This window comes from Tursiops truncatus, chromosome 1 (genome assembly GCF_011762595.2).
Source record: "Tursiops truncatus isolate mTurTru1 chromosome 1, mTurTru1.mat.Y, whole genome shotgun sequence".
Lineage (NCBI taxonomy): Eukaryota > Metazoa > Chordata > Mammalia > Artiodactyla > Delphinidae > Tursiops > Tursiops truncatus.
In genome coordinates, this window is record NC_047034.1 from 143,362,934 (window position 1) to 143,389,084 (window position 26,151).

The 26,151-nt window shown below is 38.6% G+C and overlaps 1 protein-coding gene across 1 annotated transcript in view; it reads left to right on the forward strand.

The window, feature by feature from the left end:
* Positions 1 to 26,151, forward strand: part of AGBL4 (AGBL carboxypeptidase 4) — a 1,267,959-nt gene that overhangs the window by 527,865 nt on the left and 713,943 nt on the right. The window contains exon 4 of the mRNA XM_019937625.2: positions 213 to 307. Coding sequence (XP_019793184.2) covers positions 213 to 307 — 95 coding nt within the window. The remainder of the gene's footprint in view (positions 1 to 212; positions 308 to 26,151) is intronic.

A 26,151-nucleotide genomic window follows, 5' to 3' on the forward strand; every position in this document is an offset into this window, starting at 1 on the left:
TAGAGTCTGTGTTCTTAACTACTATGTTAAGCTAGCAGAGAAGCTAGCAGAAACATATTGAATTTCTGTGAACGCCATTTATCCTCACTATGCTGGTAGTTAGTCCATATGGTTTCCTATAACCCTGCTTATTACTTCCAGTCCTAATTATCAGGAAGTTGCAACTTGAATAGCATAGTCTTCTGATAAACTTTTCCCTCTTTCTTTTTCAGAGAGTCATTTTCAACATTGTTAACTTCAGCAAAACTAAAAGTCTTTATAGAGATGGGATGGCCCCTATGGTGAAATCTACCAGCAGACCAAAATGGTAAGTGACCCACAGAATGGGACCTCCTTCTGACTGGGGAATTTGACCCAGGGCTCAAGTTTATCCGCTGTATGGCTAGGGCTTAGTCTCACTGGCACTAAGAAGAGTTAGATGAGTTTCTGGATGGCCATTATCTGGGCTGTAGCTACTGCTCTTTGAGAATGTTGGAATAGAAAACATGGTCCCATGTTTGGAGTCACTAGCATTCTATTATGCAGGAAGGTACAGTCTGTTATTTGATAAACTCCCTGTCCTGTTTGCCTTTTATCATGATATATTTGGAAGCATAATTAAGTTGATCCCGTTCCTTTCTTTTCTAACCTGGGCATACATATTGTACAGTAACCTAGGAGGACATCAGGAGCTACAGTTTAGAAGATATACCTTGGTTTGCTTGTTTGTTGTGGTGTTTTGTATAGATGTTGTTTGGGTTTTTTGGATGTTAAAGTTCTATTTGTCCCATTGCTATAGTGTGGATGAAGACAGTTGTATAGGATTACTTAATAATAGTAATGATGATGATGATGATAATGATGTTAATAATAACTACTGTCACTTACTGAGAGAGCCCACTCTTTGGCAGATGTTTAATATTTGCTGTTACTAGTCTCACAAAATTTTTGCAAGGGACATTTTAAATATCCCTATATTACAGATGACGAAATTGAGGCTAGGATAGGTTAAGGACTTTCTCATGACCATAGATAGTAAGGGGAGGAGCCTGTGTTATTGTTATTATCCCACACTGACATTCAAACCAATTAATTTCTTTATCCATTCATTCATGTATTCATTCAACATTGATTGCACCAAAATGAGAGTCTTTAAAGACAGAAACCAAGTGTTATTCATCTGTCACACAGGAGATGTTAAGTGAATGCTTTTGAATTGAACTGAATTCATGATGAGAATTTACATGTAAAGTGCCTGGCACTTGCTTAGTGCTCAATAAATGTCATCTATTATTGATAGTATAATGTAGAATACTATACAAATTCCAGGAATTGTTAATATTATTCTAGCTTTGATACCTGTTCAAATATTAATGACTAGTGAGAAGATCATTTCCAAGTACCTATATTTATAGAAAGCTAGCAATTCATAAATATTGAATTGTGCTTTTATGTAGAAAAGATACTTGGCAATTTTCTATAAATGCTGGGCTGAGAAACTCAGGTTTGTAAAAGTGTAGGCGTTTGATGATGATAATGAAAACTCTTTATTAAAAGATAAAAATATCTTCCTGGGCCTGTTTTTTACTTTACTAAATCAAGTTAACTCTGCTGCTGTTCCTCAGTTTCCTTTTGACATTGGGATCTGAACAAGGGGTAGGCCTTTGCTTTGAGTCTCTGAATTCGGCCTGAGTGGATAATCACAGAGCACTTATTTCTGTGAATAGGCATATGTGTAGATAGGTGCTTCAAACCTTGTCAACGAAGGATATCACTGTTGATCTGCTCACAAGGGCCTTAAAATAACATTGTACTTCTTTCACCAGGCTCTGTGTTGGGATCTTACATAACAGCAATAATCACCATTTGGTTTCCTCAAGTGTTCAGTTCTGGAGTCTTCTCTTTTTGTGTGCTTTTGAAAATCCTTTTGCCTTAATTATTTCATTTTGTTTTGTTTTGTTTCTCATGGACTACCATTTGGGTCCCCTCTGTCAGGGCTGTTGACAAGCTTTTGAAATATTAATGAGTCCCTGTATTTATATTATAATGCCTTAGAAATAAGTTAGCGTTCTTATCCAATGTTGGCAGGCTCTCAGCAGCCTCTGTTATCCAGTCACTGGACTTCTCTAATCGTCTAAAAAGAGTTTAAAATTTCAGAACCAAGTTTGGTGTAGTTGAAACCAATAAGGCACAAGGTACCAGAGTAAATCAAGTTGTTGATATGTCTAATCTCCCCTGTCTTTTGCTTTACCATCCCCTGACTTTGGATGGAAAGCTTTTTACCTTCCTTCACACTCCCTTTTCCTCAAGCAAGACATTTGGATATTTATTTACTTGATAGGACTTTACTGAGCACCTTAATGTGCTATGCACTATAGATGTTGGGCATATACAGGATTAATGTGACAGAAACGATCTGTTCCCAAAGAGAACTTTCATTTTAGAATTTTATTAACTGATCTCTGCAGGCCATAATTGTTACCCTTCTTTCTACTGTTTTTTTCTGAAGATCGTTTCTGTACCTTTGGTGCTTTCTGCCTAGGACTTTCTTCCATTCCTTTGTTGATTCCCAGTGTGAGAACCTATCTTCCAGTAATCATCATCCTAAATGTACCCAGGGTAACATAAGAAGTGATGTGACTGTTTAGCTCTCAGATTATTAGATTTTACTGGTCCTATGGAGTTCCGCAATTTAGGATTCTAAACAGTGTCCCGACTCGAGGCTGACAATTGCCATACAGCTCTCTTGTCTTCTCTAGTGTCTTCCTAATTCTAGTTTCCCCAATACCAGGGCAACCACCATAATAAAAGGAGAAGTAGTGGATACTTTTCTTGTCTAGGGGCTTTACCTATTTTAATATTACAAATAGGCATTGGAAATATTCTTACCTCATGACAAACATTAAAAGCCCTAAATTTCCTGGATGAAATATATACCAAATTGGGAAAATAAACTTTCTTCACATTTTCAAGGTGAAATAAACATTCGTCTTCACCTGTCATAGAGGGCTGTAACTGATTCCAAGCAAAGATGCCTTCAGAACTTAGCATGGGTCTGGTAATCAATTAGTTGTAGAAAGCAAATAAGCAAAAGAAGCAACTAAAAAGCCATTATGCAAATAAATATATGATCACTCAAGTCTGTTCTGCCTTGAGGAGATAAAATCAGCATACCTAGCAGCAAAGTGGAGAAACTGAAAGATTCAGAAGTTTTCTGCCTATTTTAGTTCATTCTAATTCTGTTTACATATTAGACTTACAGGGATTGTTGGTTGTTGGGACTCTGTAGCATGAAGTTTTTTCAACCATAACTGATTAATATTTTTTAATATTGTCAAAGGCTGAAATTTCTATGTGCTAGACACTGTTGGAAACCAGCGTTACAAAACAGCCGATATTTGTATCCTCACCTATGCAGAAACTAAACCTAGGATATTTACACAGCTAGTAAGTGGTGGCATTAGCTAGAGACCTCAGGACTCTACCTTTACTGTTCCTCCCATATTCCATGCATGGAAAGGGTAGAGAAGGGGGCACAAAGAAGCAGCGTGTAGCATGCAGCTGTGTGGCCTTTGGTAGATCTGAAATAACTTCTCTGATTGATTTGTCCATTGTAGTAGATTGAGGAGATTGGACTATATCTAAGATGTAGCTTTCATGTAACACATTGTTACGGAGCATCTAACTTTGTGCTAGGTGCTGGGGTGATAAATATGAATATGACCTGGATTATATCTTTAAAATTTTATTTTTTAGGGGTTTAAATGAAACAGAAACATAAATAGGCACAATGTAAGGAGCATTGTACTAAAGGCCACTAGGGAGGTATATAAAATGTGCTGTGGATTAGAGATGAAGAAAATAATACTATTAGGACTTGGGGAGAAAGGGAGAAGCTTCTGGGGCAGGTGGCATTTCAGCTAGATCTTGAGGAAATTGGACAAGAACAAAATTAAGGAAATGGGATTCCAAATGCAAGATATAACTTGATGAGCCATGATACCTCTTTTACGAGCCTCAGTTTCCTCAGTGTAAAAAGTGCATAATAATACTTTCTTACAGAGTTGTTATGATAAATAAATGTGAAATGGATGTGTAAATACTTTTTAAAGTCTCAAGGATCTTATTAATTCAATAAATTTATTTTCCTCTGTCTCACCCAAGACTGACTGAATGAGTGTTATTCCTTCTTTCCTTCCCTTTCTCCTTCCTTCCCTCCCTTCCTTCCTTTATTCTTTTCTTCCTTCCTTAAGCTTGTCAATAAATGCTAAGCAGTTACAATGGACCAGGAATTATGTAAGGTATTGGAGTAAAACAAGAGAAATATGATTACTGTTCTCATAGAGCTCATAGTCTACAGGGCTAGACATTAAATACGTAACTTTTGATAAATGTGATAACTGTTAAAATGGGATAATTCAGCATGCATGGAAACTATTCAGCATGCTATATAGCAGTTAAGACTTAGACTGCTTCAAGGATAAGAGACCTTCCTTAGGAATGTTATTTATGCTGAGAGGTACAAGATCAATAAAAGTTACATCATAGTGGGTGGAGGTATGTGTGAAGTGATAGAATGTGTTTGACGGCCAAGAGTTGAAACAGATCATTACACCTTTGATGAACAAAGAAAGGACAATGTGATTGGAGTATGAAATTCTAAGGAGAAAGTCTGGAGAGGTAGGTGTGAGTGAAACTGATGTGAGCCTTGTAAACCGAGATAAAGAGTTGGACTTGATTCTGAGGGCAATGTAAAGAAATTGAAAGGATTAACCAAGAGCCAGGACATGATTGGCATTTTATAAAGATTAGTCTTGTTTCTGAATAGAGAATATCTTGGAGAGGAAGACAGTTGTTTAGAGATTTTTTGCAATACCTTAAGCCAATGATGGATTAGAAGGATAACGGTAGTGATGAAAACAAGTGGATGGATTTGAGGGTTAACAGAGGTTGAATAAACTTGTCTGTGATTGACAGGCTGTGGCGGGTAAAATAAAGTGGGGGTGGGGTGGTGTCCTGCATGACTCCCAAGTTTTCTGGAATAGGCAACGGAAGGGATGGTGGTGCCATTTACTGAAGATAGGGGCCATGGGACGAGAGACAATTTTGGCAGATTTGGTTGGATAGGGGATATGATGAGTTTAGCCTTGAGGATGAGAAGCACAAAAGAAGATGAGAGGGACCGGCCAGAGAGTAGGAAAAAAACCAAGAAACTGTGGTGTCATGAAACCGAGGAGACAAAAAGGAGTGGCTAACACTGCCAACTGCTACTGAGGGGTCAAAGATAATTAAGGTTTTAAATGCTCAATGTCTGTAGTGACATGGAGGTTGTTAGAGGCTTTGGTGAGTGTACTTTTAGTGATGTGGTGAGAGTTCAAGCCAGACTGTGTGAGTTGGGGGATAGAGAAAGTGTGAAGAAATGGAGACCATAATTATGGACAGTTCTTTCAAAAGTTTGGCTACAAAAATGGAGGAAAGAGATACAAGCCCATGAGATAGACAGCAAGTAAACAAACGGTTAAAATATTCTTTTGAATTAAATGCAGTGATAGAGTTATGTACAAATAAGCAATAGATCTATATTCTCTATTCTTAACATAATGATAATCTTTAGCCTTATTCTTGTCAAAAAATGTCTAAAATTTTGAAATTATTTTTTTTTCCTGAAATAATGGTGCTTTACTCTTATTGTTACAAAATAATATTTTTGAAAAATTATAAATTCATGAATTAATAATTTGTAAAACAAATAAGTCATATACTTAAAATTAAATTACATCCCTTTGCCCACCCCCCATATACCTATCCTCTTTCCCTGCTTTATTTTTCTATGTAGCACTTATTTCCACCTAACAAATTATAATGCATTATTTTATTAGTGACCTCTCCCTCTATTAGAAAGTAAACACCATGAGAATAGCAATTTTTGTCATTTAAAAAATTCACTCTGGGCCTTCCCTGGTGGTCCAGTGGTTAAGATTCCATGCTCCCAATGCAGGGGGCCTGGATTTGATCCCTAGTCAGGGAACTAGATCCCATATACTGCATCTAAGAGCCTGTATACCGCAACTAAAGATCCCACACTTGGCAACTAAAGATCTGACATGCCACAACTAAGACCCTGCACAGCCAAATAAATAAATAAATATTAAAAAAACTTTAAAAAATTCACGTCTGTATCTCTAGCATCTAGAACTGTGCCTGACATATAGTAGGTACTCAATAAATGTTTGTTAAACAAATTAATCCATTATCCCTGCACTAAACCTAAAAATTACTTTTAATATTACATTTTCCTTTTTAGTTTATTTCCATGGAAACAATCAAATATATATACCCATTTGTATTCTGTCCTTTTCATTTAACATTATATCGAAGCAATTTCTCATGTTTGATCCTAATGTTCATTATACCATAGTTGGAGAATGTTTTACCATTTTCAGTATCACAAATTACTGTGTCATATTCCTATTGCTGGCTATTTAGACTGCCTATATATTGTTTTTCTAAAGTAGATACTATTATATAGATTTACATTTATTAAATTATTTTTTAGAATCAGAGAGAGATTGCAGAGTTAATGATTATAAGCTCCTGATATGCATGCTCTCAGAATATGTTATATTCATATTGGTCTTTCACATATTCAATATTCATATTCAATATGAATATGTTATTATCATATTGGTCTTTCACTCTATCAGGTTTACTGCAATCTGGACAGCATTAAGAATTGACATTGAAAAAAAAAGATTAATTTAGGAGATGTAATATGGTCCTTGTAGTTGTTTTGTTCTCATTTAAGTTTTATATTTTAAGTCTATTAGCATTAATGCAATGCCATAAAATCAAGTTTCCAAAAATAAATACATATCCATTAAAAAGAAAAGGCAAGACATTACAGACATCTGGTTCTGGGACAAGATGGAATAGATGCATATCTCCCTATTTCTTTCACTAAATACAGCTAAAAACCATACACATTACTTATGGGAAAAACAGAGACGACTCTGAAAGGTGAAGAGATGAGGCAAGAATGGCAAGGTTTCTCAGGACCTGACAAATGATATAGTGGTGAGAACCTTGGGTTTTATTGTTGCCTCATAAATGCCAGAATGGTTGCTCAAGAAAGCAGCAACCTGGAAATGCCCACAGGCACAGAGAAAAGCCAAGCCTTCCCAAAAGCCTGTTCTGGCTAAGCAAAGGACAGGAAAGGGCAGCCTAGTAAGACAGAAACTTTGAGACAATAATTGCCTACTCTAGCCAAACACTGTGGAAAAAACCTGTAGGCCCATCTTCTCCCCTAACAACAAAGGTTGAGTGGGGAGCCTAGGCTTCCATTTTTGCTCCAAACCCCCAACCAGTTCATATCAGAGAAAAGTACAGAACTTGGACTGTTATTCCAGCTGGTCAGTAATGAATCCCTTTCACCTATGATGTCAGACCACATGAGGAATATGGATTTCCACCACCTACTTGTGGATGAGATCAATAGCAGAGTGCAGGGGAACAGAGACAGAATAAATGAATGTGAGGATGGAACAATAGAAGTTACCCATTCTGAACGATACAGAAAAAAATAGACCAAGAAAAATGAACAGAGCCTCAGAGACCTAATATTCATGTCATTAGAATCAAAAGAAGAGAAGAGAATGGGACTGAAAAAGTGTTTTAAGTGGAGGAAATCTTCTCAGATTTGAAAAAAATACATAAACCTACAGATTCAAGAGACTGAGTGAACCCTAAACAGGAAAAACTGAGGGAAATCTATGCCAAGAAACATCATAATCAAACTTCTGAAAACTAAGCACAAAGAAAGAATCTTGAAAGTGTCGAATAATAAGAGGAAATATGCCAGAGGGAAGTGACATAATGTTTGTCAAATGCTGAGAGAAAAGAATTGTCAACCCTGAATTCTATATCTAGCAAAAATGTCTTTCAAGCATGAAGGGGAAATCAAGACATTCTAGATGAAAGAAAAACTAAGAATATTTGTCACCAGTAAACCTACTCTAAAAGAATGGGTAAAAGAAGTTCTTGAAACAGAAAAGAAATAATAAAGAAGGATTCTTGGACTATCCAAAAGGAAGAAACAGAAAGTGAAAATATGGGTAGATACAACAAAATTTCCTTTTTCTCTGTGTTCTCTAAATTATGTTTGATGTCAAAGCAAAAATTATAACATTTTCCAATGTTTTCAATGTATGTGGAGGAAATACTGAACACAATTATATTATATGTGGAGAGGTAAAAGGACTTAAAAGGAGGAAGTGTTTCTATACTTTTCACTCAAATTGGTAAGTGTCAACACCAGTAGATTATGATGTTATGTATTCATATTATAATAGGATGATGAAGGAGGTGGGGTGGGTGTAACATAAAGGGGTAGCATCTGGGAGATCTTTATTGTGGTAACATAATTCTGTATCTTGATTGTGTTGATGATTACATGTGATAAAATGGTATAGAACTATACACACACATTGTAGCGATGTAAATTTCCTGATTTGATGCTGTACTATAATTACGAAAGATGCAGCATTTGAGGGAAACGAAGTGAAGGGTATACAAGATCTCTCTGCACTAGTTTCACAAATCCATTAGAATCTATAATTACCACAAAACAAAAAGGTAAATCTATACTACTTAACTCTATCCCCCCCCACACACACAAAAAAAGCTCCCAAAGCATAAGAATAGTTTGAAGAATGTAAAAAAGTACACAAGGATCTAAGGTTTCCAAGGGATTGAAAGAGGGGTGGGAGAAAACATGAGGAGGGGCCTTTTGAAGCCAGAGATGTAACAAAAGGAAAAACTCTAAAAAATTTAGTCTAGAATAGATCATGTAACCCAAGGAACTGTGGAAGTAGAAGTAGGGTAGTGGGGTGAGAGTAACATGGACTTGAGTCTATATTCCACCTCTGGGGAGGGGGTGAGGACAAGATGGCAGAATAGAAGGACCTGAGTTCACCTCCTCTCACAAATATACCAAAATCACAACTAACTGCTGAACATCCATTGACAGAAAAGGACTGGAACTCACCATAAAAGATATTCTACTTCCAAAGACAAAGAAGAAGCCACAGCAAGATGGTAGGAGAGGCACATGTGCAATACAATCAAATCCCACACCCACCAGTTGGGTGACCCACAAACTGGAAAATAATTATGTCACAAATGTTCTCCTACAGGAGTGAGAGTTGTTTTTCTGTTTTCTATTTTATTTTTTTTATTTAAAATATTTTTTTTGGCCACACTGCATGGCATGTGGGATCTTAGTTCCCCAACCAGGGATTGAACCTGCATCCCCTGCATTGGAAGCATGTAGTTTTAACCACTTGACCACCACTGGAAATCCCAGGGTGAGAGTTTTGAGTCACATGCCTGTCCCCAGTCTTGAGTCTGGCATCAGGAGGAGGAGCCCCCAAAGCATTTGGCTTTGAAGGCCAGCACGGCTTGATTGCAGGAACACCATAGGACTGGGGGAAGCAGAAATACCACTCTTGGAGGATGCACACAAGGTCTCGTGCACACCTGGACCCAGGGGAGTAAACAATGACTTCATGGGAGCCTGGGCCAGACCTGCTTGCTGGTCTTGGAGAGTCTCCTGGGGAGGCGGAGGGTGGCTGTGGCTCACTGTGGGGATGACACTGGTGCCAAAGGTACTGGGGAGTATTCACTGGTGTGAGCTGTCCTGGAGGCCGCCATTTTGATGCCAAGACTTGGCCCCACCCAACAGACCTTAGGCTCCAGTGCTGGGATGCCACAGGCCAAATAACCAACAAGGCAGGAACACAGCCACACCCATCAGCAGACAGGCTGCTTAAAGCCTTCCTGAGACCATAGCCACCTCTAAACATACCACTTGACACAGCCCTGTCCACCAGAGGGACAACACCAACTCCACCCACCAATGAGCAGGCATCAGTCTCTCCCACCAGGAAGGCTGTACAAGTCTCTTGGACCAGCCTCACCCACCAGGGGGCAGACACCAGAAGTAAGAAGGACTACAATCTTGTAGCCTGTGGTACTGCAAACACAGAAAGTTAGACAAAATGAGACAGCAGAGGAACATGTTCCAGATGAAGGAACAAGATAAAATCCCAGAAGAACAAAGTAAAATGGAGGTAGGCAATCTACCTGAAAAATAATTCAGAGTAACGATAGTAAAGATGATTCAAGATCTCAGAAAAAGAATGGAGGCACAGACCAAGAAGAACAAGAAATATTTAACAAAGAGCTAGAGGATTTAAAGAACAAACAAACAGAGTTGGACAATATAATAACTGAAATAAAAATACAGTAGAAGGAATCAATAACAGGATAAATGAGGCAGAAGAATAGATAAATGAGCTGGAAAACAAAACAGTGGAAATCACTGCCACAGAACAGAATAAAGAAAAAAGTATGAAAAGAAATGAGGACAATTTAAGAGACTTCTGGGCAACATTAAATGCACCAACGTTCACATTAGAGGGGTCCCAGAAGGAGAAGAGAGAGAGAAATGGCCTGAGAAAATATTTGAAGAGATAATAGCTGAAAACTTCCCTAACATGGGAAAGGAAACAGTCATCCAAGTTCAGGAAGCGCAAAGAGTCCCATACAGGATAAACCGAAGGAGGAACATGCTGAGACACATGTTAATCAAATTGACCAAAGTTGAAGACAAAGAGAAATAGTAAAAGTAACAAGGGAAAAGCAACAAATAACATACAAGGAAATCCCCCATAAGGTTATCAGCTGACTTTTCAGCAGAAATTCTGCAGGCCAGAAGGGAGTGACACAAAATATTTAAAGTGATGAAAAGGGAAAACCTACAACCAAGAATATTCTACCCAGCAAGGCTCTCATTGAGGTCTGACAGAGAAATCAAAAGCTTTACAGACAAGCAAAAGCTAAGAAAATTCAGCACTACCAAACCAGCTTTACAACATTGCTAAAGGAAATTCTCTAGGTGGAAAAGAAAAGGCCATGACTAGAAATACGAAAATTTGAATGGGAAAGCTCAGCAGTAAAGGCAAACATACAGTAAAGGTAGGAAATCATCCACACACAAACATGATATCAAAATCAGCAATCGTGAGAAGAGGAGAGTACAAATGCCGGATATTGGAAATGCATTTGAAATTAAGAGACCAGCAACTTAAAACAATCTTGCATATATAGAAACTGCTATATCAAAGCCTTGTAGTAACCACAAAGCAAAAATCTACAAGAGATATACACACAAAGACAAAGGAATCCAAACACAATGTAAAGATAGTCATCAAGGGACTTCCCTGGTGGTCCAGTGGCTAAGACTCCATGCTCCCAATGCAGGGGGCCTGGGTTCAATCCCTGGTCAGGGAACTAGATCCCACATGCCACAACTAAGAGTATGCATGCCGCAACTAAAGATCCCTTGTGCCACAAGGAAGATCCTTCATGCCACAACTAAGACCCAGCACAGCCAAATAAATAAATATTAAAAAAAAAAGAGGTAGTCATCAAATCACAAGAGAAGAGAACAAAAGAGGAAGGGAAGAAAAAAGACCTACAAAAACAAACCCAAAATAATTAACAAAATGGCAATAAGAATATACATATTGGTAATTACGTTAAATGTAAGTGGATTAAATGCTCCAACCAAAAGACATAGACTGGCTAAATGCATATAAAAACAACAGCCATGTATGTGCTGTCTACAAGATGCCCACTTCATATCTAGGGACACATACAGACTGAAGGTAAGGGGATGGAAATAGGTATTCCATGCAAATGGAAATCAAAAGAAAGCTGGAGTGGTAATATTCATATCAGACAAAATAGACTTTAAAATATATTCCATCTCTGGGTCTACCACAAGCTCATGGAATGAATCATGAGTAAGTCATACAACCTCTCTGTGCCACCATTTCCTCACACAGGACCCAGCAAGGTTGTCCACTCTGGATGATCTTCACATTGTATTTACTGGAGAGTTCTTAACCAGGCAAGGGTAGAACCCAGCCAGGATGCAGGACATTCTTTCTTATTTCCACCAGAGAAGATGTGTTTTTGTCCTCTTCCCTTATCAGTGATTGAGTTGAATTTTGTTTTAAAAAAGATATATGCTGATATCCCTCTCCCCTCTTTATAAAAGAGAGATTATTATCTACAGTCTTTCAGATGGGAAATAGAAACCAGAAGAAGACAGATGACTTGCTCTAAATCATACAGCAAGTAAATGCCAACAGAGCCTGGAGCCCACATGGGACTGAATTATAGGCCTATCACTTTCCTCACTGCTGCCACATTACCTTCAAATGAAGCTTGAAAACTTGGAGCTTGGTGACAACTTCTACCATCGTCTAACCATTTAGTTTTATATAGTGCATCCTACCAACTGGAACTATCCAACAATGGAGGGCTGTCAGCATGTGGTGAGTTCTAGAGCTGCTTCAGCTGAAGGAGGATGGTTCCCTGTTAGGGAGAAGTGGAGGGGATTCATGCTCCGGGAGGGAGAGTGGACCTATCAGTATCAGTGTTCCCAATTAAATTATAGGGCATGCTGGCAAAGTATTATAGTTACTGGTATTCTTTTGACCTCAAAACTCAAATGGAAAGAAGCACAGAAGGGAAGAGGGAAGGAAAGAATCCATGCTACAATCCCAGTCATGGGACCATGAGACAAATGAGGAAATGAGAGAGCTGAAGAGAATTTGCTGATTAATGAACCAGAAGGTAGTGACTTCCAAGATCCCCTTAAACTCAAACTATGGCCTAAATTACTAGGATTTTAGGTTCTTTGTATGGAATTCAAGATTAATGCACATCATTCTGTCATAGACAGCTTTCAGACATTGTGCTTGGTTCTATGATCCTCTCAGAACTTTGGAAAGGGTATCTATCACTTTCCCAATCTTACGAACGAGGATACTGAGGCTCAGAGTGATTAAGTAACTTGCTCTAATAGTTTAGGAAAGCTAGTAAGTGGCAGAGCTGGGACGTGAATACCAAGTCAATAATTTAAATCTTAGTCATTTTCCCTATTCTAATATAGTAGTGGTTAAGAGCTTAGTTATGGTTTGAAGTGGAGAGATCTGAAGTTGAACCTGGCTCTGTTGTGTCTGCCATGAGGACTTGCTCAAGGTCATACAGCAAGTAAGTGCAGTACAGAGCCTGGCATCCACGTGGGACTGACTAGCAGACCCATAATTTTCCTCAACCTGCCCCACTGCCTCCCTTTGCTTTTTCTCCAAGAAAAGGGGCTGACATGTAATAGCCTGGTGTACGAAAAAAAGCACTGGCTCTGCCGTCAAACAGTTGAAACTGAACTCAAATCTCAGATCTTGCCTTTGGGCAAAACCAATAATATTTACCATTTATTTACTTCAAATAATACAGATGGTGTGCTTAATATCCTGCCCAACATCCCAGAAGGAAGGAGTCTTAGTGATTACCTAGCCAAAAGCCCACATTTTGCACACGAAGAAACTAAGGGCCAGAGAAGTATTTGTCTAAAGACTCTAACTACTCTGTAGGAATTAGATTTAAAGCCAGTACCTCTAACTCTTTGGGCACAATATGAAACAATCTGCCCAACAATTTATTGTTACAAAATGATTTTGCATCATGGTATTGTCATGATAGCTCCAGGAGACAGGAAAGTCAGAGGTTATCACCTCCGGGTTGAGGAAACCCAGGCTCAGAAAAGGGTGTCATAACTACTCAGGGGCAGAGAGCAAAGCCTCAGCCCCAGATCTGTGTGACCCTTAGCCATGCTGTTTCCATTACCTACTCCTGACTGGTAGGGTGACCAACCAAACTGGTTTGCCTAGAAGTATGGGGTTTCCTGGGATGTAGGAATTTAAACTTTAGTTTTAAATTGAGAGTTTCCTGGGAAAACCAAGACAAACTGGTCATCCAACTCCTGAGGGAGAGGCAGAAATGAAGACTCAGGGAGGTAACTCTAAAGACAGAACAGAAGAAAGACCCTGTGTTAATATTAGGAAGATAAAACCAAAGACCACAAAATAATATTGGCATAGTCCACTAATACTCTAATCAGTTTCATCACTAATATTAATGTTATTACCAGTTACCCTTGAACATTTCCCTATTAAATAATAGTACCAAGAGCTATGTTTGCATTTAGGTTAGGTTTCAAAGTGCTCCCTTCCACCGTAGGTTAGGGATCACTAAGAAAACCTGAACATTTCCGTGAAAACTGACAATGGCATTATGTTAAAATGTCCATGTAGTTTAATATTTTAAGAATTGAAATATGTAGTAGAAAGAAATCAAGAATAGGAATCTAAAAATCTGAGTCCTAGTCCTGGCAATACTGTTCCGAGATTTAAACAATCAAAAAAGATCCATATTATGGAAAAATCTTTGTATAAAACGGTATTCATTACACGGTAGTTGATAATGACAGAAACTCAAACTAACCTAAATGTCCAAAACCAGGAACATTATTAAGTAAATTATAATGTGTCAACTTGATGCAGTATTATGTAGGCATTAAAAAATAGTTTCCAAGCATTAGTAATAACATGGGAAAATGCTGATCTTATATAAAGTAAAAAAGTAGGGTATAATACTATATGTAATTGTCATAATAGTATGAAACCTATGTATGTATATGTACAGTACATTAAATACACACATATATAATACTGTTAACTGGTGTCTATAGATGGTAGGATTATGGTAGAATTTTATTTCTTTAGAGGTTTTTATAGTTTTAGATATTCTACAATTTTGTATTCTTGAAAAATCAAAGTAATATTTATTAAAAATAAAATAATAGTTTGTTAAATGATGTTAAAAATTGACTTACACTTGGGTTGAGTCATATCACTTTCCCGGGACTAAGTTTCCTCATCTTAGTAAAATGGATATAATGTACCCTATCCTTCTGACCTCCCAGGGTATTATTTATATCAGTAAAGACAATGGGAGTGAGAGAGTAAGAGGCGTTTGGAAATACAGGCCATGACCAAGAGTCAGATTCTTATTAAGAGATGAGACAGGTGGACATGTAACCCTACCAAGTCACCTGTGGCAGTGGTGTGCTAGAGCTGCTCCTATCAGCTTGCAGAAGCTGATTATTAAGTTTTCAGCAATTTTGTGAGCTGCTTTTAAAACCATTGGTAGTTTTAGTTTGAAATCATCACATATTTATATCATCAAAATTGAATCAGGCCATTAAGGTGACACCAGCACCTCTTGAGTGTTGTGAGAGGCTGAAGAAATGAATGGAAATGTGGATTCTTGTATATTCACAGGACTGTGTCTCATTTAGGTCTCCAAAAGGAAACAGACAGCACACCCAAGTTATGATAATTTGAGGGAGGTTTATTTATAAAGGCCTGTTGTATTAAGGATAGGTGGATAGTGCAAGAACCTGGGGCTAGAAACATCAGAATTGTTACAGGAGGGAGAGGTTATTGTAACCTAGAAAGAAAGAGTTGTATAGAGTGGGCTGCTTTGAAGGCAGTAGTGACCTTCTATCAGGAAAAATAGCCGACCTTAGATGACATTATGGGAAGGGATCCAGAGACATAAATACCTCTGCCTCCTTCCTGACTCTGATTTCTTGCTAGATGTCCCCATTGGAGGACCTAAACAGAGGCCAGAATCACAGAATGCAGTTGGTGTAATCCATAGAGGTCAGCCATGTCAGGCAGAGAAAAGGGTAAATAAGGATGAAGAGTGTTACAGAGGGGCAAATGGAATGTAGGCAGCACAGTTTAATTTCAGTTTCAGTTTCCAGCTGACACTGACTTGAGTCCTTGTTTTCCTATGAAAAGATATATAATAATACCCTACTTTTCAGGATGGTTTTGAAGATTTAATAGAACACGTGAATCACCGTACTGGAAGCACCTGATGTACAGTAACGTGTCCAGAAATAGTGGCAATTATTATTGTACTATATTACTTCACATCATTGAGCTTTATTTCTCTTATCAACAAAATAGATAAAATACTACTTGCTGCCCAATGGTTATTGTAATTATAAACATTAACCTTAGGATGTAAAAACACTCTGTAAGATATGATGCTTCAAATAATATTAAATATAAGATGGACCCTATACTCTTTATCAGAACTGAAAACTCAGCTTTCTGTTTCTAGATCCATCACCCCTTTCTCTACCTATAGAAATCCTACCCAAGTGTTCTTTTTTTTTTTTTAACATCTTTATTGGGGTATGATTGCTTTACAATGGTGTGTTAGTTTCTGCTTTATAACAAAGTGAATCAGTTATACATATACATATGTTCCCATATCTCTTCCCTCTTGCGTCTCCCTCCCTCCCACCCTCCGTATCCCACCCCTCCAGGTGGTCACAAAGCACCGAGCTGATCTCCCTGTGCTATGTGGCTGCTTCGCACTAGCTATCTATTTTACATTGGGGAGTGTATATATGTCCATGCCTCTCTCTCACTTTGTCATAGCTCCTGCTTCCCCCTCCCCATATCCTCAAGTCCATTCTCCAGTAGGTCTGTGTCTTTATTCCTGTCTTACCCCTAGGTTCTTCATGACATTTTTTTTTTCTTAAATTCCATATATATGTGTTAGCATACAGTATTTGTCTTTCTCTTTCTGACTTACTTCACTCTGTATGACAGACTCTAGGTCTATCCACCTCATTACAAATAGCTCAATTTTGTTTCTTTTTATGGCTGAGTAATATTCCATTGTATATATGTGCCACATCTTCTCTTTTATACCTCAGACTTGCAAATCCCCTTTGTATGCCTGGAATCCTCTTCCTTCTCCTCCTCTTCCTGGTTAACTTCTGTATATGCATCAGGCTGCAACTTCGATGCCGTTTCTTTGGGGAAAGCATCATCACTGGAATCACTAAGATGAGATCAAGCACTCATGTATTCACACAGCTTCCTCCCATCATATACTGTATCTTATATTCCTATGGATTTAACTTCCTTCCCCTATGAACTTCTTAAGGGCATAACAATTTATTTGGCATGTCACAGGGTCTATATATATTAGGGTATGCTAACTATTGTATTAGATTGAAATGTCTAATAGATCAAGCAAATATAATATTTTTATAATTTATAATATAAATTTTTTTCATCATGAATAAATGGACAGGGTATCTCTTGACTATATAGCCATTCAGGGACCCAGGGTGACTGTTATCTTCAATGTATTAGCTTCCAGGGTTACCTGAGCATCATCTCCATTCCAGCCAGCTAGATAGGAAAAGAGGTAGGAAGATCCCACGTGGGAGCTTTTCATTAGCAGTCCCGAAAGTGGCTCATAGTACTTTCAGTCAAATTCCACAGGCTAAAATGTAGTTTAACGGCCATAACTAACTATAAAGAAAGTTGTGAGTTGATGTCTAGCTGTGTGTGCAGGAAGAAGTGGAAAGCAAGGATTGCCCTCAATAGCTGGTGGAGTTGGCTCCACTCCCACATATAGGTACTTAAATACTTATTAAATGATTACATGCATTTCTTCTTAACAGCTCATATCACACAAGTAAAGACTTTCCTGATTCTATCAAGAAAAGATTTGTGTTTGCATCACTTTTGTGGCACTTACCTTCCTCTACCTGAATTACAGTTGTTTGTACACATATCTTACCTTCCACCAAAAATTACAAATTCCTTGAGGACAGCATCCAGCATGTGAAGCAATGAGGTCTAGTGGGAAAAGCATTAGCTTAGGAATCATACAGCCTCAACTTAAGTCCTAGTTCTGCCAGGTATTATTTGTGGGATCTGGGTAATTCCCTTGGCCCTCTGAGCCTTAGTTGCTGTTAATGATATTCATGGCCTCGCTTATTTCTTTGGGCCTCTACTAATCTTTTCGGTTGTGAATCAACACCTTGAGTTTCCTTTCAGTTTACATTAACTGATAAACATAACAATCAGATCAGATTGGATTTATCTGGGGCCATGTGTTTACCTTTTAGGGTAATTAAGTGATTGGACCAGGAACAGAGACCAGAGATTTATAAGGACCATTTGTTTTCCCTGTGATTAATGAACTCAAAATATGAGCTGACACTTAACTGCTGCTCAACTGAATCTGAGGATTCAAATTCATGATAACAAAAGAAATAGCGATATGCCCGAAGATTTGTTCTTAGGGTGTTCATGGCAGTGTTGTAATTGGGAAAAATTATAAATTATCTAAATACTCATTAGCAGAGATTGGTTAGGCATAGTTGATATATCGTAGTATGAAGTCATTAAAAATCATGTTGTAAAAGAATGTTTAAAACAAAGCTAATATGTATACATATAAATGACATAAACAAAAATATTTCTAATGGTTTATCTGGGTATTTTGGGTATTTTCTTTCTTTTTTGGAGTTGCTTTTCTGTTTCAAATGTTTAAAAATGATTATCATTGACTTGAAATTTATTTGTAATTAACAAAACAAAAATTATTATGATTGTGCCCTCTGACTTCCTGCAGTCAGATCATATCTTCATGAGTTCAGGATTGTTCAGGTCATCACTGTTGGGCAGGTCTTTAAATTTAGGATTTATATTCTTGTGCCAGCTAGGTCTGGGTTTGATCATATGTGTCTCTCTTATTTTAATAACAGCTTTATTAAGTTATAATTCACATATCATATGGTTCACTTATTTAAATTCACTTATTTAAAAATTCAGTGGTTTTTAGTATATTTAGAGTTATACAACCATTACTATGATCAATTTTAGAACATTTTCATAATTGTTAAATAAAGTAAAAATAAAAACCCGTACCCATTAGTAGCCACTCTGCTTTCCTCAATCCCCAGCCTTAGGAAACCACTAATCTATTTACATTCCATGTCTATAGGATTACCTATTCTGAACATTTCATATAAATGTAATCATATAATATGTGGTATTTGTGATTGGCTTCTTTCATTTATTATAACGTTTTCAAGATTCATCTATATTGTAGTACTTGTCAGTATTTAATTTTTTTATAGCCTAATAATATTCCATTATATGGATATGCCATATTGTAGTCATTAATTAGCTGATGAACATTTAGGTTATTTCCACTTTTTGGCTGTTGAGTATATAACTAGCAGTGGAATTGCTTTATTGTATGGTAACTCTATGCAACCTTTTGAGCAACTACAGACTGTTTTCCAAAGTGGCTACACCATTTTACATTCCCACCACCAGTGTATAAAGTCAAGTATCTTTTTTGATTTTTGATTTCTATATTTTGTTCTCCCATGTTGCGTGTGTGTATGTTGTATGCGGTATGTATGGGTTTATGTGTGTGTGGTATATGCGGTATGTGTGGTTTTGCGGGGGCGGGTGTGGGTGAGTAATGTGTATGGGGTGTGTGTGTGTGTGTGTGTGTGTGTGTGTGTGTGTGTGTGTGTGTATCTGCACACATTTGCCTCTTTTGCATCACAGTCAGGGCTGGTGATACCATTTAGGTACTGCATTTTCCACTCCCTCCCAGAAAAAAAATTCTTTGTGGCCTGTTTGAGGCAGATCTTGCTTGGCAGCAGGCTACAGCCAACTCCATAGCATGGCAGCCACTAACCAGGCAGATCTATAGTTGGTCTCAGGGTTTCCAAGCTTTGGAAGGGACAGTATCTCCTGTTCTTTCTAGTAACTACTAGGCAAAGTAGTAGTGCCCCTGGAATGGGGTACGGTCAGAGCTCAGTGTGCCAGCAGTCTCTTAAAGTGGTTATTGAGCTTAATTGTCAGGGAGGATTTCAAAGAAGACAATCTGCTTCCCCAGCAATGCCCCTTTTCTTCTTGATCCATCTCTCTGGAACCAACTTCTAAAACCCAGATTCCACCACTTACTTTGCTGGATTATTAAGCAATTTATGTAACCTCTCAAGCCTCTGTTTCCTCAGATATAAAATGGAGCTAATAATATCCATCTTACAATGTAGTTGGGAGAATTAAAGCTATGTGACCCCCCCAAAATATTGTAGCTATAAGAATTATTGATTCAATTTCCTCTTTTTTCATAAAAACCCTACATTGTCTCTAGAACTTAATGCCTTTCCATGAAAGTTTGCTTTTGTTGTCAGGTCTGTACTTTCAACCAAATGCAGACAGCTTTATTTGATGTAAGAACTTAATAAGGATACTTGGCTCATAAGCAGAATACTTATTATTCTTTGGCTTATGATCAAGTATATCAGAAACAATAAAATGATTTAACTTGAACCCAGATGTGGTTTAACATAAGCGAGTTTAAAAAAAAAAGGAAAAATCTCTGCTCACAAAACAGCACATTATAAAATCCCAGTCATTTAAAGAAGGTGTAACTGAAATAGAAGGGATTACCTCCCACTCACTCTGGTGAGAAGAAAAGGAACAATTAAAATGAATATATTAGGGAGAATATTATTTTTATTTCAATATTTCTATTATATTTTCTCCAATTACATGCTGAATAGGGTTATGTAGTGTAACCGAAACCCCAAGGTAGAGTTTAGAAAGAGTGAATTGTAGAAGATAAAGGCAGCTCTCTTTTGCAAGGTGGAGGGTAGTTTTTCCTGACAAAAACAAAGATCAGATAGTAAGTATTGGGGGAGGTATGTAGTTTTGAGTGAATCAACAGTGATAAAGTCTCTCAAGTCTCTACCCTTTGTCAAACTTCTTTTTCCAAACTGGATAATATGAAAAGATTCTTTATACACCACTTTGAAAGGGCATGTGGGTGTGTGTAAAGAATGGTGGGAGAGAGTATAGGGAAAGGAGAGAAGAAAGTAACACCTTTAAAATTCTTACAGCTATCGTAGAATTTTAGAGACTGTAAAGATCACCTGGTCCTAACTCTTAATGAACAAAAGATTAAAATGAGGCTCAGAGAGGGGGCATTCTTTTCCCACAGACACATAGCAAGGTGGACAAAAGCACCTCTGAAACTTGGGTCTCCCATCAGGCCCGAGCCAGACTCCTAAGCTGAGCAGCCACGTGGGTAGCTTCATGCTGTGACTGAAAGAGATCCAGATGTGAACACAGGCTCTACCTGGTGTCTATCTGGCTCCAGACAAGTTGCTTCATATCCCTCTACCTCGATTTCAGTGTTTCTGAAAGACAGCCATGACTAGTTTGGGGGTAGTTATGAGAATTAAGTGAGAGAAGGTGGAATGAGTCACCCAGTGCAGCAACTGGCATCCCCTCTCTCTACCCATTCCTCTTAAGCTTAGACTTTACGCTTTACCATGACCAGGCCTGGCGAGTTTTCCAGAACCTCTCAGCCCCTCCCCAGCCCAGCCCTCACCTCATCCGCGCTGGCCTAGTGCTGTGAGTGCCAGCCCCAAGCAGTACCGAGTCGCCCTGCACAGCAGAGTGGGTTGCTCACTCTGTCCTGCTCAGCACATTTGTATCCCCATTACAGCTCAAGCAGGCCCAAAGGTCAGGACCCAAGCCCTGACAAGTCCTTTTTAGAATTTGATCAAGGCATCCAGATGTTTGTTCTGATTAGAGGAATCTTATAGATGACTGACTCCCACTGACCGCATCATCCACCCCAGTTTCCAAGACTATTTCTGGAGCTGAGCGTTTGCTGAGAAATGTGCCTGGAACCTGAGTTGTTCTTACTCTGCTTGCTCCTAGTTTCCTCTTTAAAAAGGACCATGTGAAGGGTTTTTCTAGATCAGGTTGGCAAACTTTCAAAAGTGGTTTGTGTTAGTTCTTGCCTTCCTCTCTCCCTTTCTTTTCTGTTCTCCCTACCTGACTTCTTCCCTGTGTTTAGTAAAAAGATAATGAAGGCAAGGACTTTTACTAGATATTGTAGGCATTAAGTCATAGTACCAGTGATTTACAATCTGGCAGGAATCTATTTATAATACACCTGGATAAGTGGTATGCAGAGGATGCTAGGGAAACAAAGAGGAGGGGGACTGATTCCACACAGGCTGTTAGGGGAAACTTCCCTGAAAAGGTGGCATTTGAATTGAGTCTGGAAGAAGTTGAAATGTGTGAGCTTAGCAAGCTGGGTAAATGGGTGTCTGGGCAAAAGAAAGAGTACTGCAAAGTTATGAGAAAGCGAGGTGTATTTGGGAAATAACGAGCAATTTGGGCTGACTGGAATACTGTGTGCTGGCAATGGGAAAGATGAGCAGAACTTGGTCCCGTTGTAGGTAATAAGACCAGAAAAATAGGTTGGGAACAGACTGCTGACTGTGAGCTTCTTGAGGTGGAGAAAATACTGTATTCTTTATACCCTCCTAGAACCAGAAGCACAATAGATGCCATGTGAATGTTGTTGAACTGGTGTGAGGCACCACCATCTTTCTTCTGAATTACTGCGGTGACCTCCTGTTGGCCCCCTACTTTTGCCCTTGCACTCCTGCAGTCTGTTCTCTACAGAGCCACTGCAGTGAGCTTTTCAAAACACAAGTCAGATCATGTCGCACTTCTACTCATTTCATTTCTTACTGCTTTTTCCCTTGCTCCCAGTGACCCAGCTGCACTGGCTTCTCTGCTGTTCCTCAGCCACGCCAGACACACTACTGCCTTAGGGCTTTGGCACTAGCTGTTGCCTTTGCCTGGAAAGCTCCAACTTCAGATATCCGTATAGCCACCCGCTCACCTCCTTCAAGTCTTTGCTCAGATTTCTCCTCAATGGCATCTGTCCCATCGTTTCAAAGTGCCCCCACCCCCGTGCTCTTGATCCCTTTTATCCTGTTCTACTTCATGCCATTGTTGTTGTTCATAGTCCGTATGTTCTAATAGATTTATGTAGTTCGTTTTTTAAAAATTATGTTTGTCGTTTATGCCTGTCTTCTGCTAGAATATTAGTGTCACAAAAGTCGGGATCTTTGCTTTGTTTATTGATGTAACCCCAAGTACCTAGAACAGTGCCTGGCACGTACTAGGTGTTCACAAGATATATATTGTATGACTTCAATAAATATCATCTGAATTCTGCCTCTGTGCCGGGCATTTTACACATATAAAGATGAATAAGACATTTTCCTCATGCTTATGAAATTTGCAGGCTGTTAAGGGAATCAGGACTGGTACATGTCACTGTGTTCTAATACAAGGTAATAAGTAGGAAAAGTCACACAGAAGATGCTAATGGACCTCACAGGAGCGAGAGGTCACTTTGAATTTGGGGCCTCTCATGTTCTCCTTGAGCGTTAGAGTAGTAAGATGTGAGGAAGAAGCCAGGAGCAGTTAATCTACAACAACATAAAATGCAGGAGCCAGGGAGGCTTTCAAGAGATCATGAGCTCCAGACTCCTGCCACCAGCATAGTAAATGCATTCTCTTCTGAAGGAGAAGAGGTCACTGCAGCCACAAATATTAGGTGGCTGTTCAAGGTCAAAGAACTAAGTCAGGGATCTTATCATGGGATCAGAATTCAGTTTTGTATCCAGGAACATACTGGATATTGTATTCAAATTTTTGTGCATATGTTTACATAAACCATATTTTTCAACTGATTCTTAAGAGGGTCTATGACTTCAAAAATTTCAGAATATACTAAATACACTTAGCAGGTCAACTGGACATCAGGATTTTTACTTCAGGGTACAGGGTGCTTTCCATCTTAAGGCAAGGCTACACCAACCCTTAGGCTGTTTGATTCAATCAGATCTCACCTGGGGGAAAAAGAAGGGACATTATCAGTGATCAGATATGTGCCTGAGAAAGTCCACTTTGGCAGAATTGATGATGACTTTTTTGATGGGCCAGTTAGAAGCCAATTAAGAGACTGTTGCTGTTACCCAGGTGAAAAATGATAAGAATGTGAACCAGGGGTGTGGCAAAGAATAGACTTATCCATCCTTTCCACATGTATTTATTGAATGCCTACAATGTGTCAAGCACCATTATTGGTACAGGCAATAAAATGGTGAGAAAAGAGATATTGCTCCTGCTATTATAAAATTTACAGTATAATAGGGGACATATATTATTTGAATAATCATAAAAATGAATTTTTAGAAAATTACAAAAATAAATGTATGAATACAATATTTGGTAAATACTATAAAGGCACTATACACATTTGAAAGATAGAAATTTGAATTTAAGAAAGGACCTAGTGATTGGGAAAAGAGAACAGTGTTGGGGAAGACTGTTAGGTGTTTGTTTAGGGGGATAAATAGAAGATGGTACTAGTCCCAGAGACAGATAAAAGGATAAGTAATACTGGAAGAGAAGCAGGTTTGAGGTGAGGGAAAACAATAATGTGTCCATTTTTGCACAAGAGGCTATAGGACACCCAAGTAGAAGAGCCCAGCTAGAAGTTGGACATATAAATTTGAGCTCAGGAGAGACATCAAGGAAGGAGATTGAGATTTTGTTGTTACTAAGATGCGGGTGATGGTTCAAGCCACCTCCAGAGATGTAACATAATGTGGGAAGACACTCCTCCCGCCTTCCATAGCAGCTCCAACAGGCATAGTTATAAATCAGATCATTAAATATTCAACAGAGTTTGCAACAGATAAAAGTGAATTTGTCTAGTTTCCCTAAATTTTAATATGTTTGTGCACCTTAATCCTTTCATTATCATAAACATTCATTCAAGTTAAGTAGTAAACACTCTTATTTGTCAGGATTTATGTTTTTTTGCATCTGATTTCATTCTGTATTAAAGGCTGGAAATGTGAATGAATTGAAATGTTTGGCAGTAACAGACTGCTTTTGCCTACTCTTGTATTACTGAAGGTTCTGAAAAGGAAAGAGTATGGACTCTGTTAACAGATGGACCTGGGATTCATTTCTACCTCTCCTACTTTCCAGCTATGACAGACGAGTTGCTTAATCTTTCTGAGCCTCAGTTTTCTCATCTCTAAACTGCAGTTAGGGTCATCTTGGAGGTTTAAAAAAGAATCTAAAACACTCAGTAGCGTGCCCAGCACTTAGGAAGTACTCAGTAAATGCCCATTTCCTATGAATTCAGTTCTCAAGGTGATTGATCTTTTTGCACAGAGCCTCTCATCACTATACCTCAGAGACCATTGGCTCTGGATTGGCTGGCAGCACTGTACGAGAATCAAATGTGGTTCCTGATGGCCACTAGCCCTTGTAGCCCCAAGGAGATGGAACATTTGTCTGAGCTCACTCTATAATCCATGGAGATCCAGTTTGCTTAATATCATAGATGGCCCACACCAGGGTTTGCTTACTGAAAATAGACTCCCAATTAAGCAAATTTTGTGAGCTATGCCAATGTGAGCCTGATATACCAAAGTCAGTTTGGCAGCTCCTCTAATTCCACCCCACCAGGACATTCTATCCTCGTTAAGGTAAGTGGGGTCAGCTGAAGCAGTCCCACCTTGGGACTAATGGAAGTCCGTGATTAATCTGCCTGTAAGTCTCCTCTGGCTTCTCTGCCTAGTTCTTCAGTATTGTGTTCCGGCAATCATGGAACAAACTAAATAGTATATATCTTTGCAGTTGTGGCCCATTCTTTTTTTAAGAATCGGGTGTCAAACAAAGCATCCTGTGACATGTAAAAGAAGGCATTTTCTGTTTCTTCCTTATCAGTCAGCTGCACAATTATTTTCCATTGCCATATACAGAATACACAATATCTCTGATTTTGAGGCAGTTGCAGATTAGTGAGCAAGAAAGAAACTTAAATAATTCCAATATTGAAGGCAGGATTGGTGCCTAAGTCTTCATCTTCATATGCCTCCTGGCACCCAGTTGCTGGCATGTATCTGGTGCCCAGTAAATTCTGGTTGGTTGACTGAATAACCAGTAAATGGAAGCAGTGAGTAGTAAGTCTTAGGACCTTCCTAATTTTTCTGTAGTTAGCATATTTGGCTAACTGACATATCTGACCGTTTCGTTTTCATTTTCAGATCTTTTCCTCTATCTTCTCTTACAGATTATACACACAGGTATAGGCACAGATACAAGTATGCATTTGTACATGGGAACACAACCGTACATACACATACATATATGCTCAGTGTATGCTGTATCTGTCACAAAGGAACTTGACTACAGGATTCAGTGGTTCAACTTCCTGTCGCCTCATCCCAACCACACCTTCTCCTTCTACTCCTCTAAGTGAGCACCCTTTTGGACAGTGAACCCCCAGGGTAGAGACTGTGTCTGATTCATCTCTGTTCCTCCAGTGTCCTGCACAGGGCCTGCCGCAGAGCCTGCTCTGTGTCGATTTGGTTGCATAGCAGAGAGACACTGAGATTTTTGTTATGTTGAATTCCAGAGTCATGTGGACCTTGGTGTAATTAGGCCAGATGTGTGA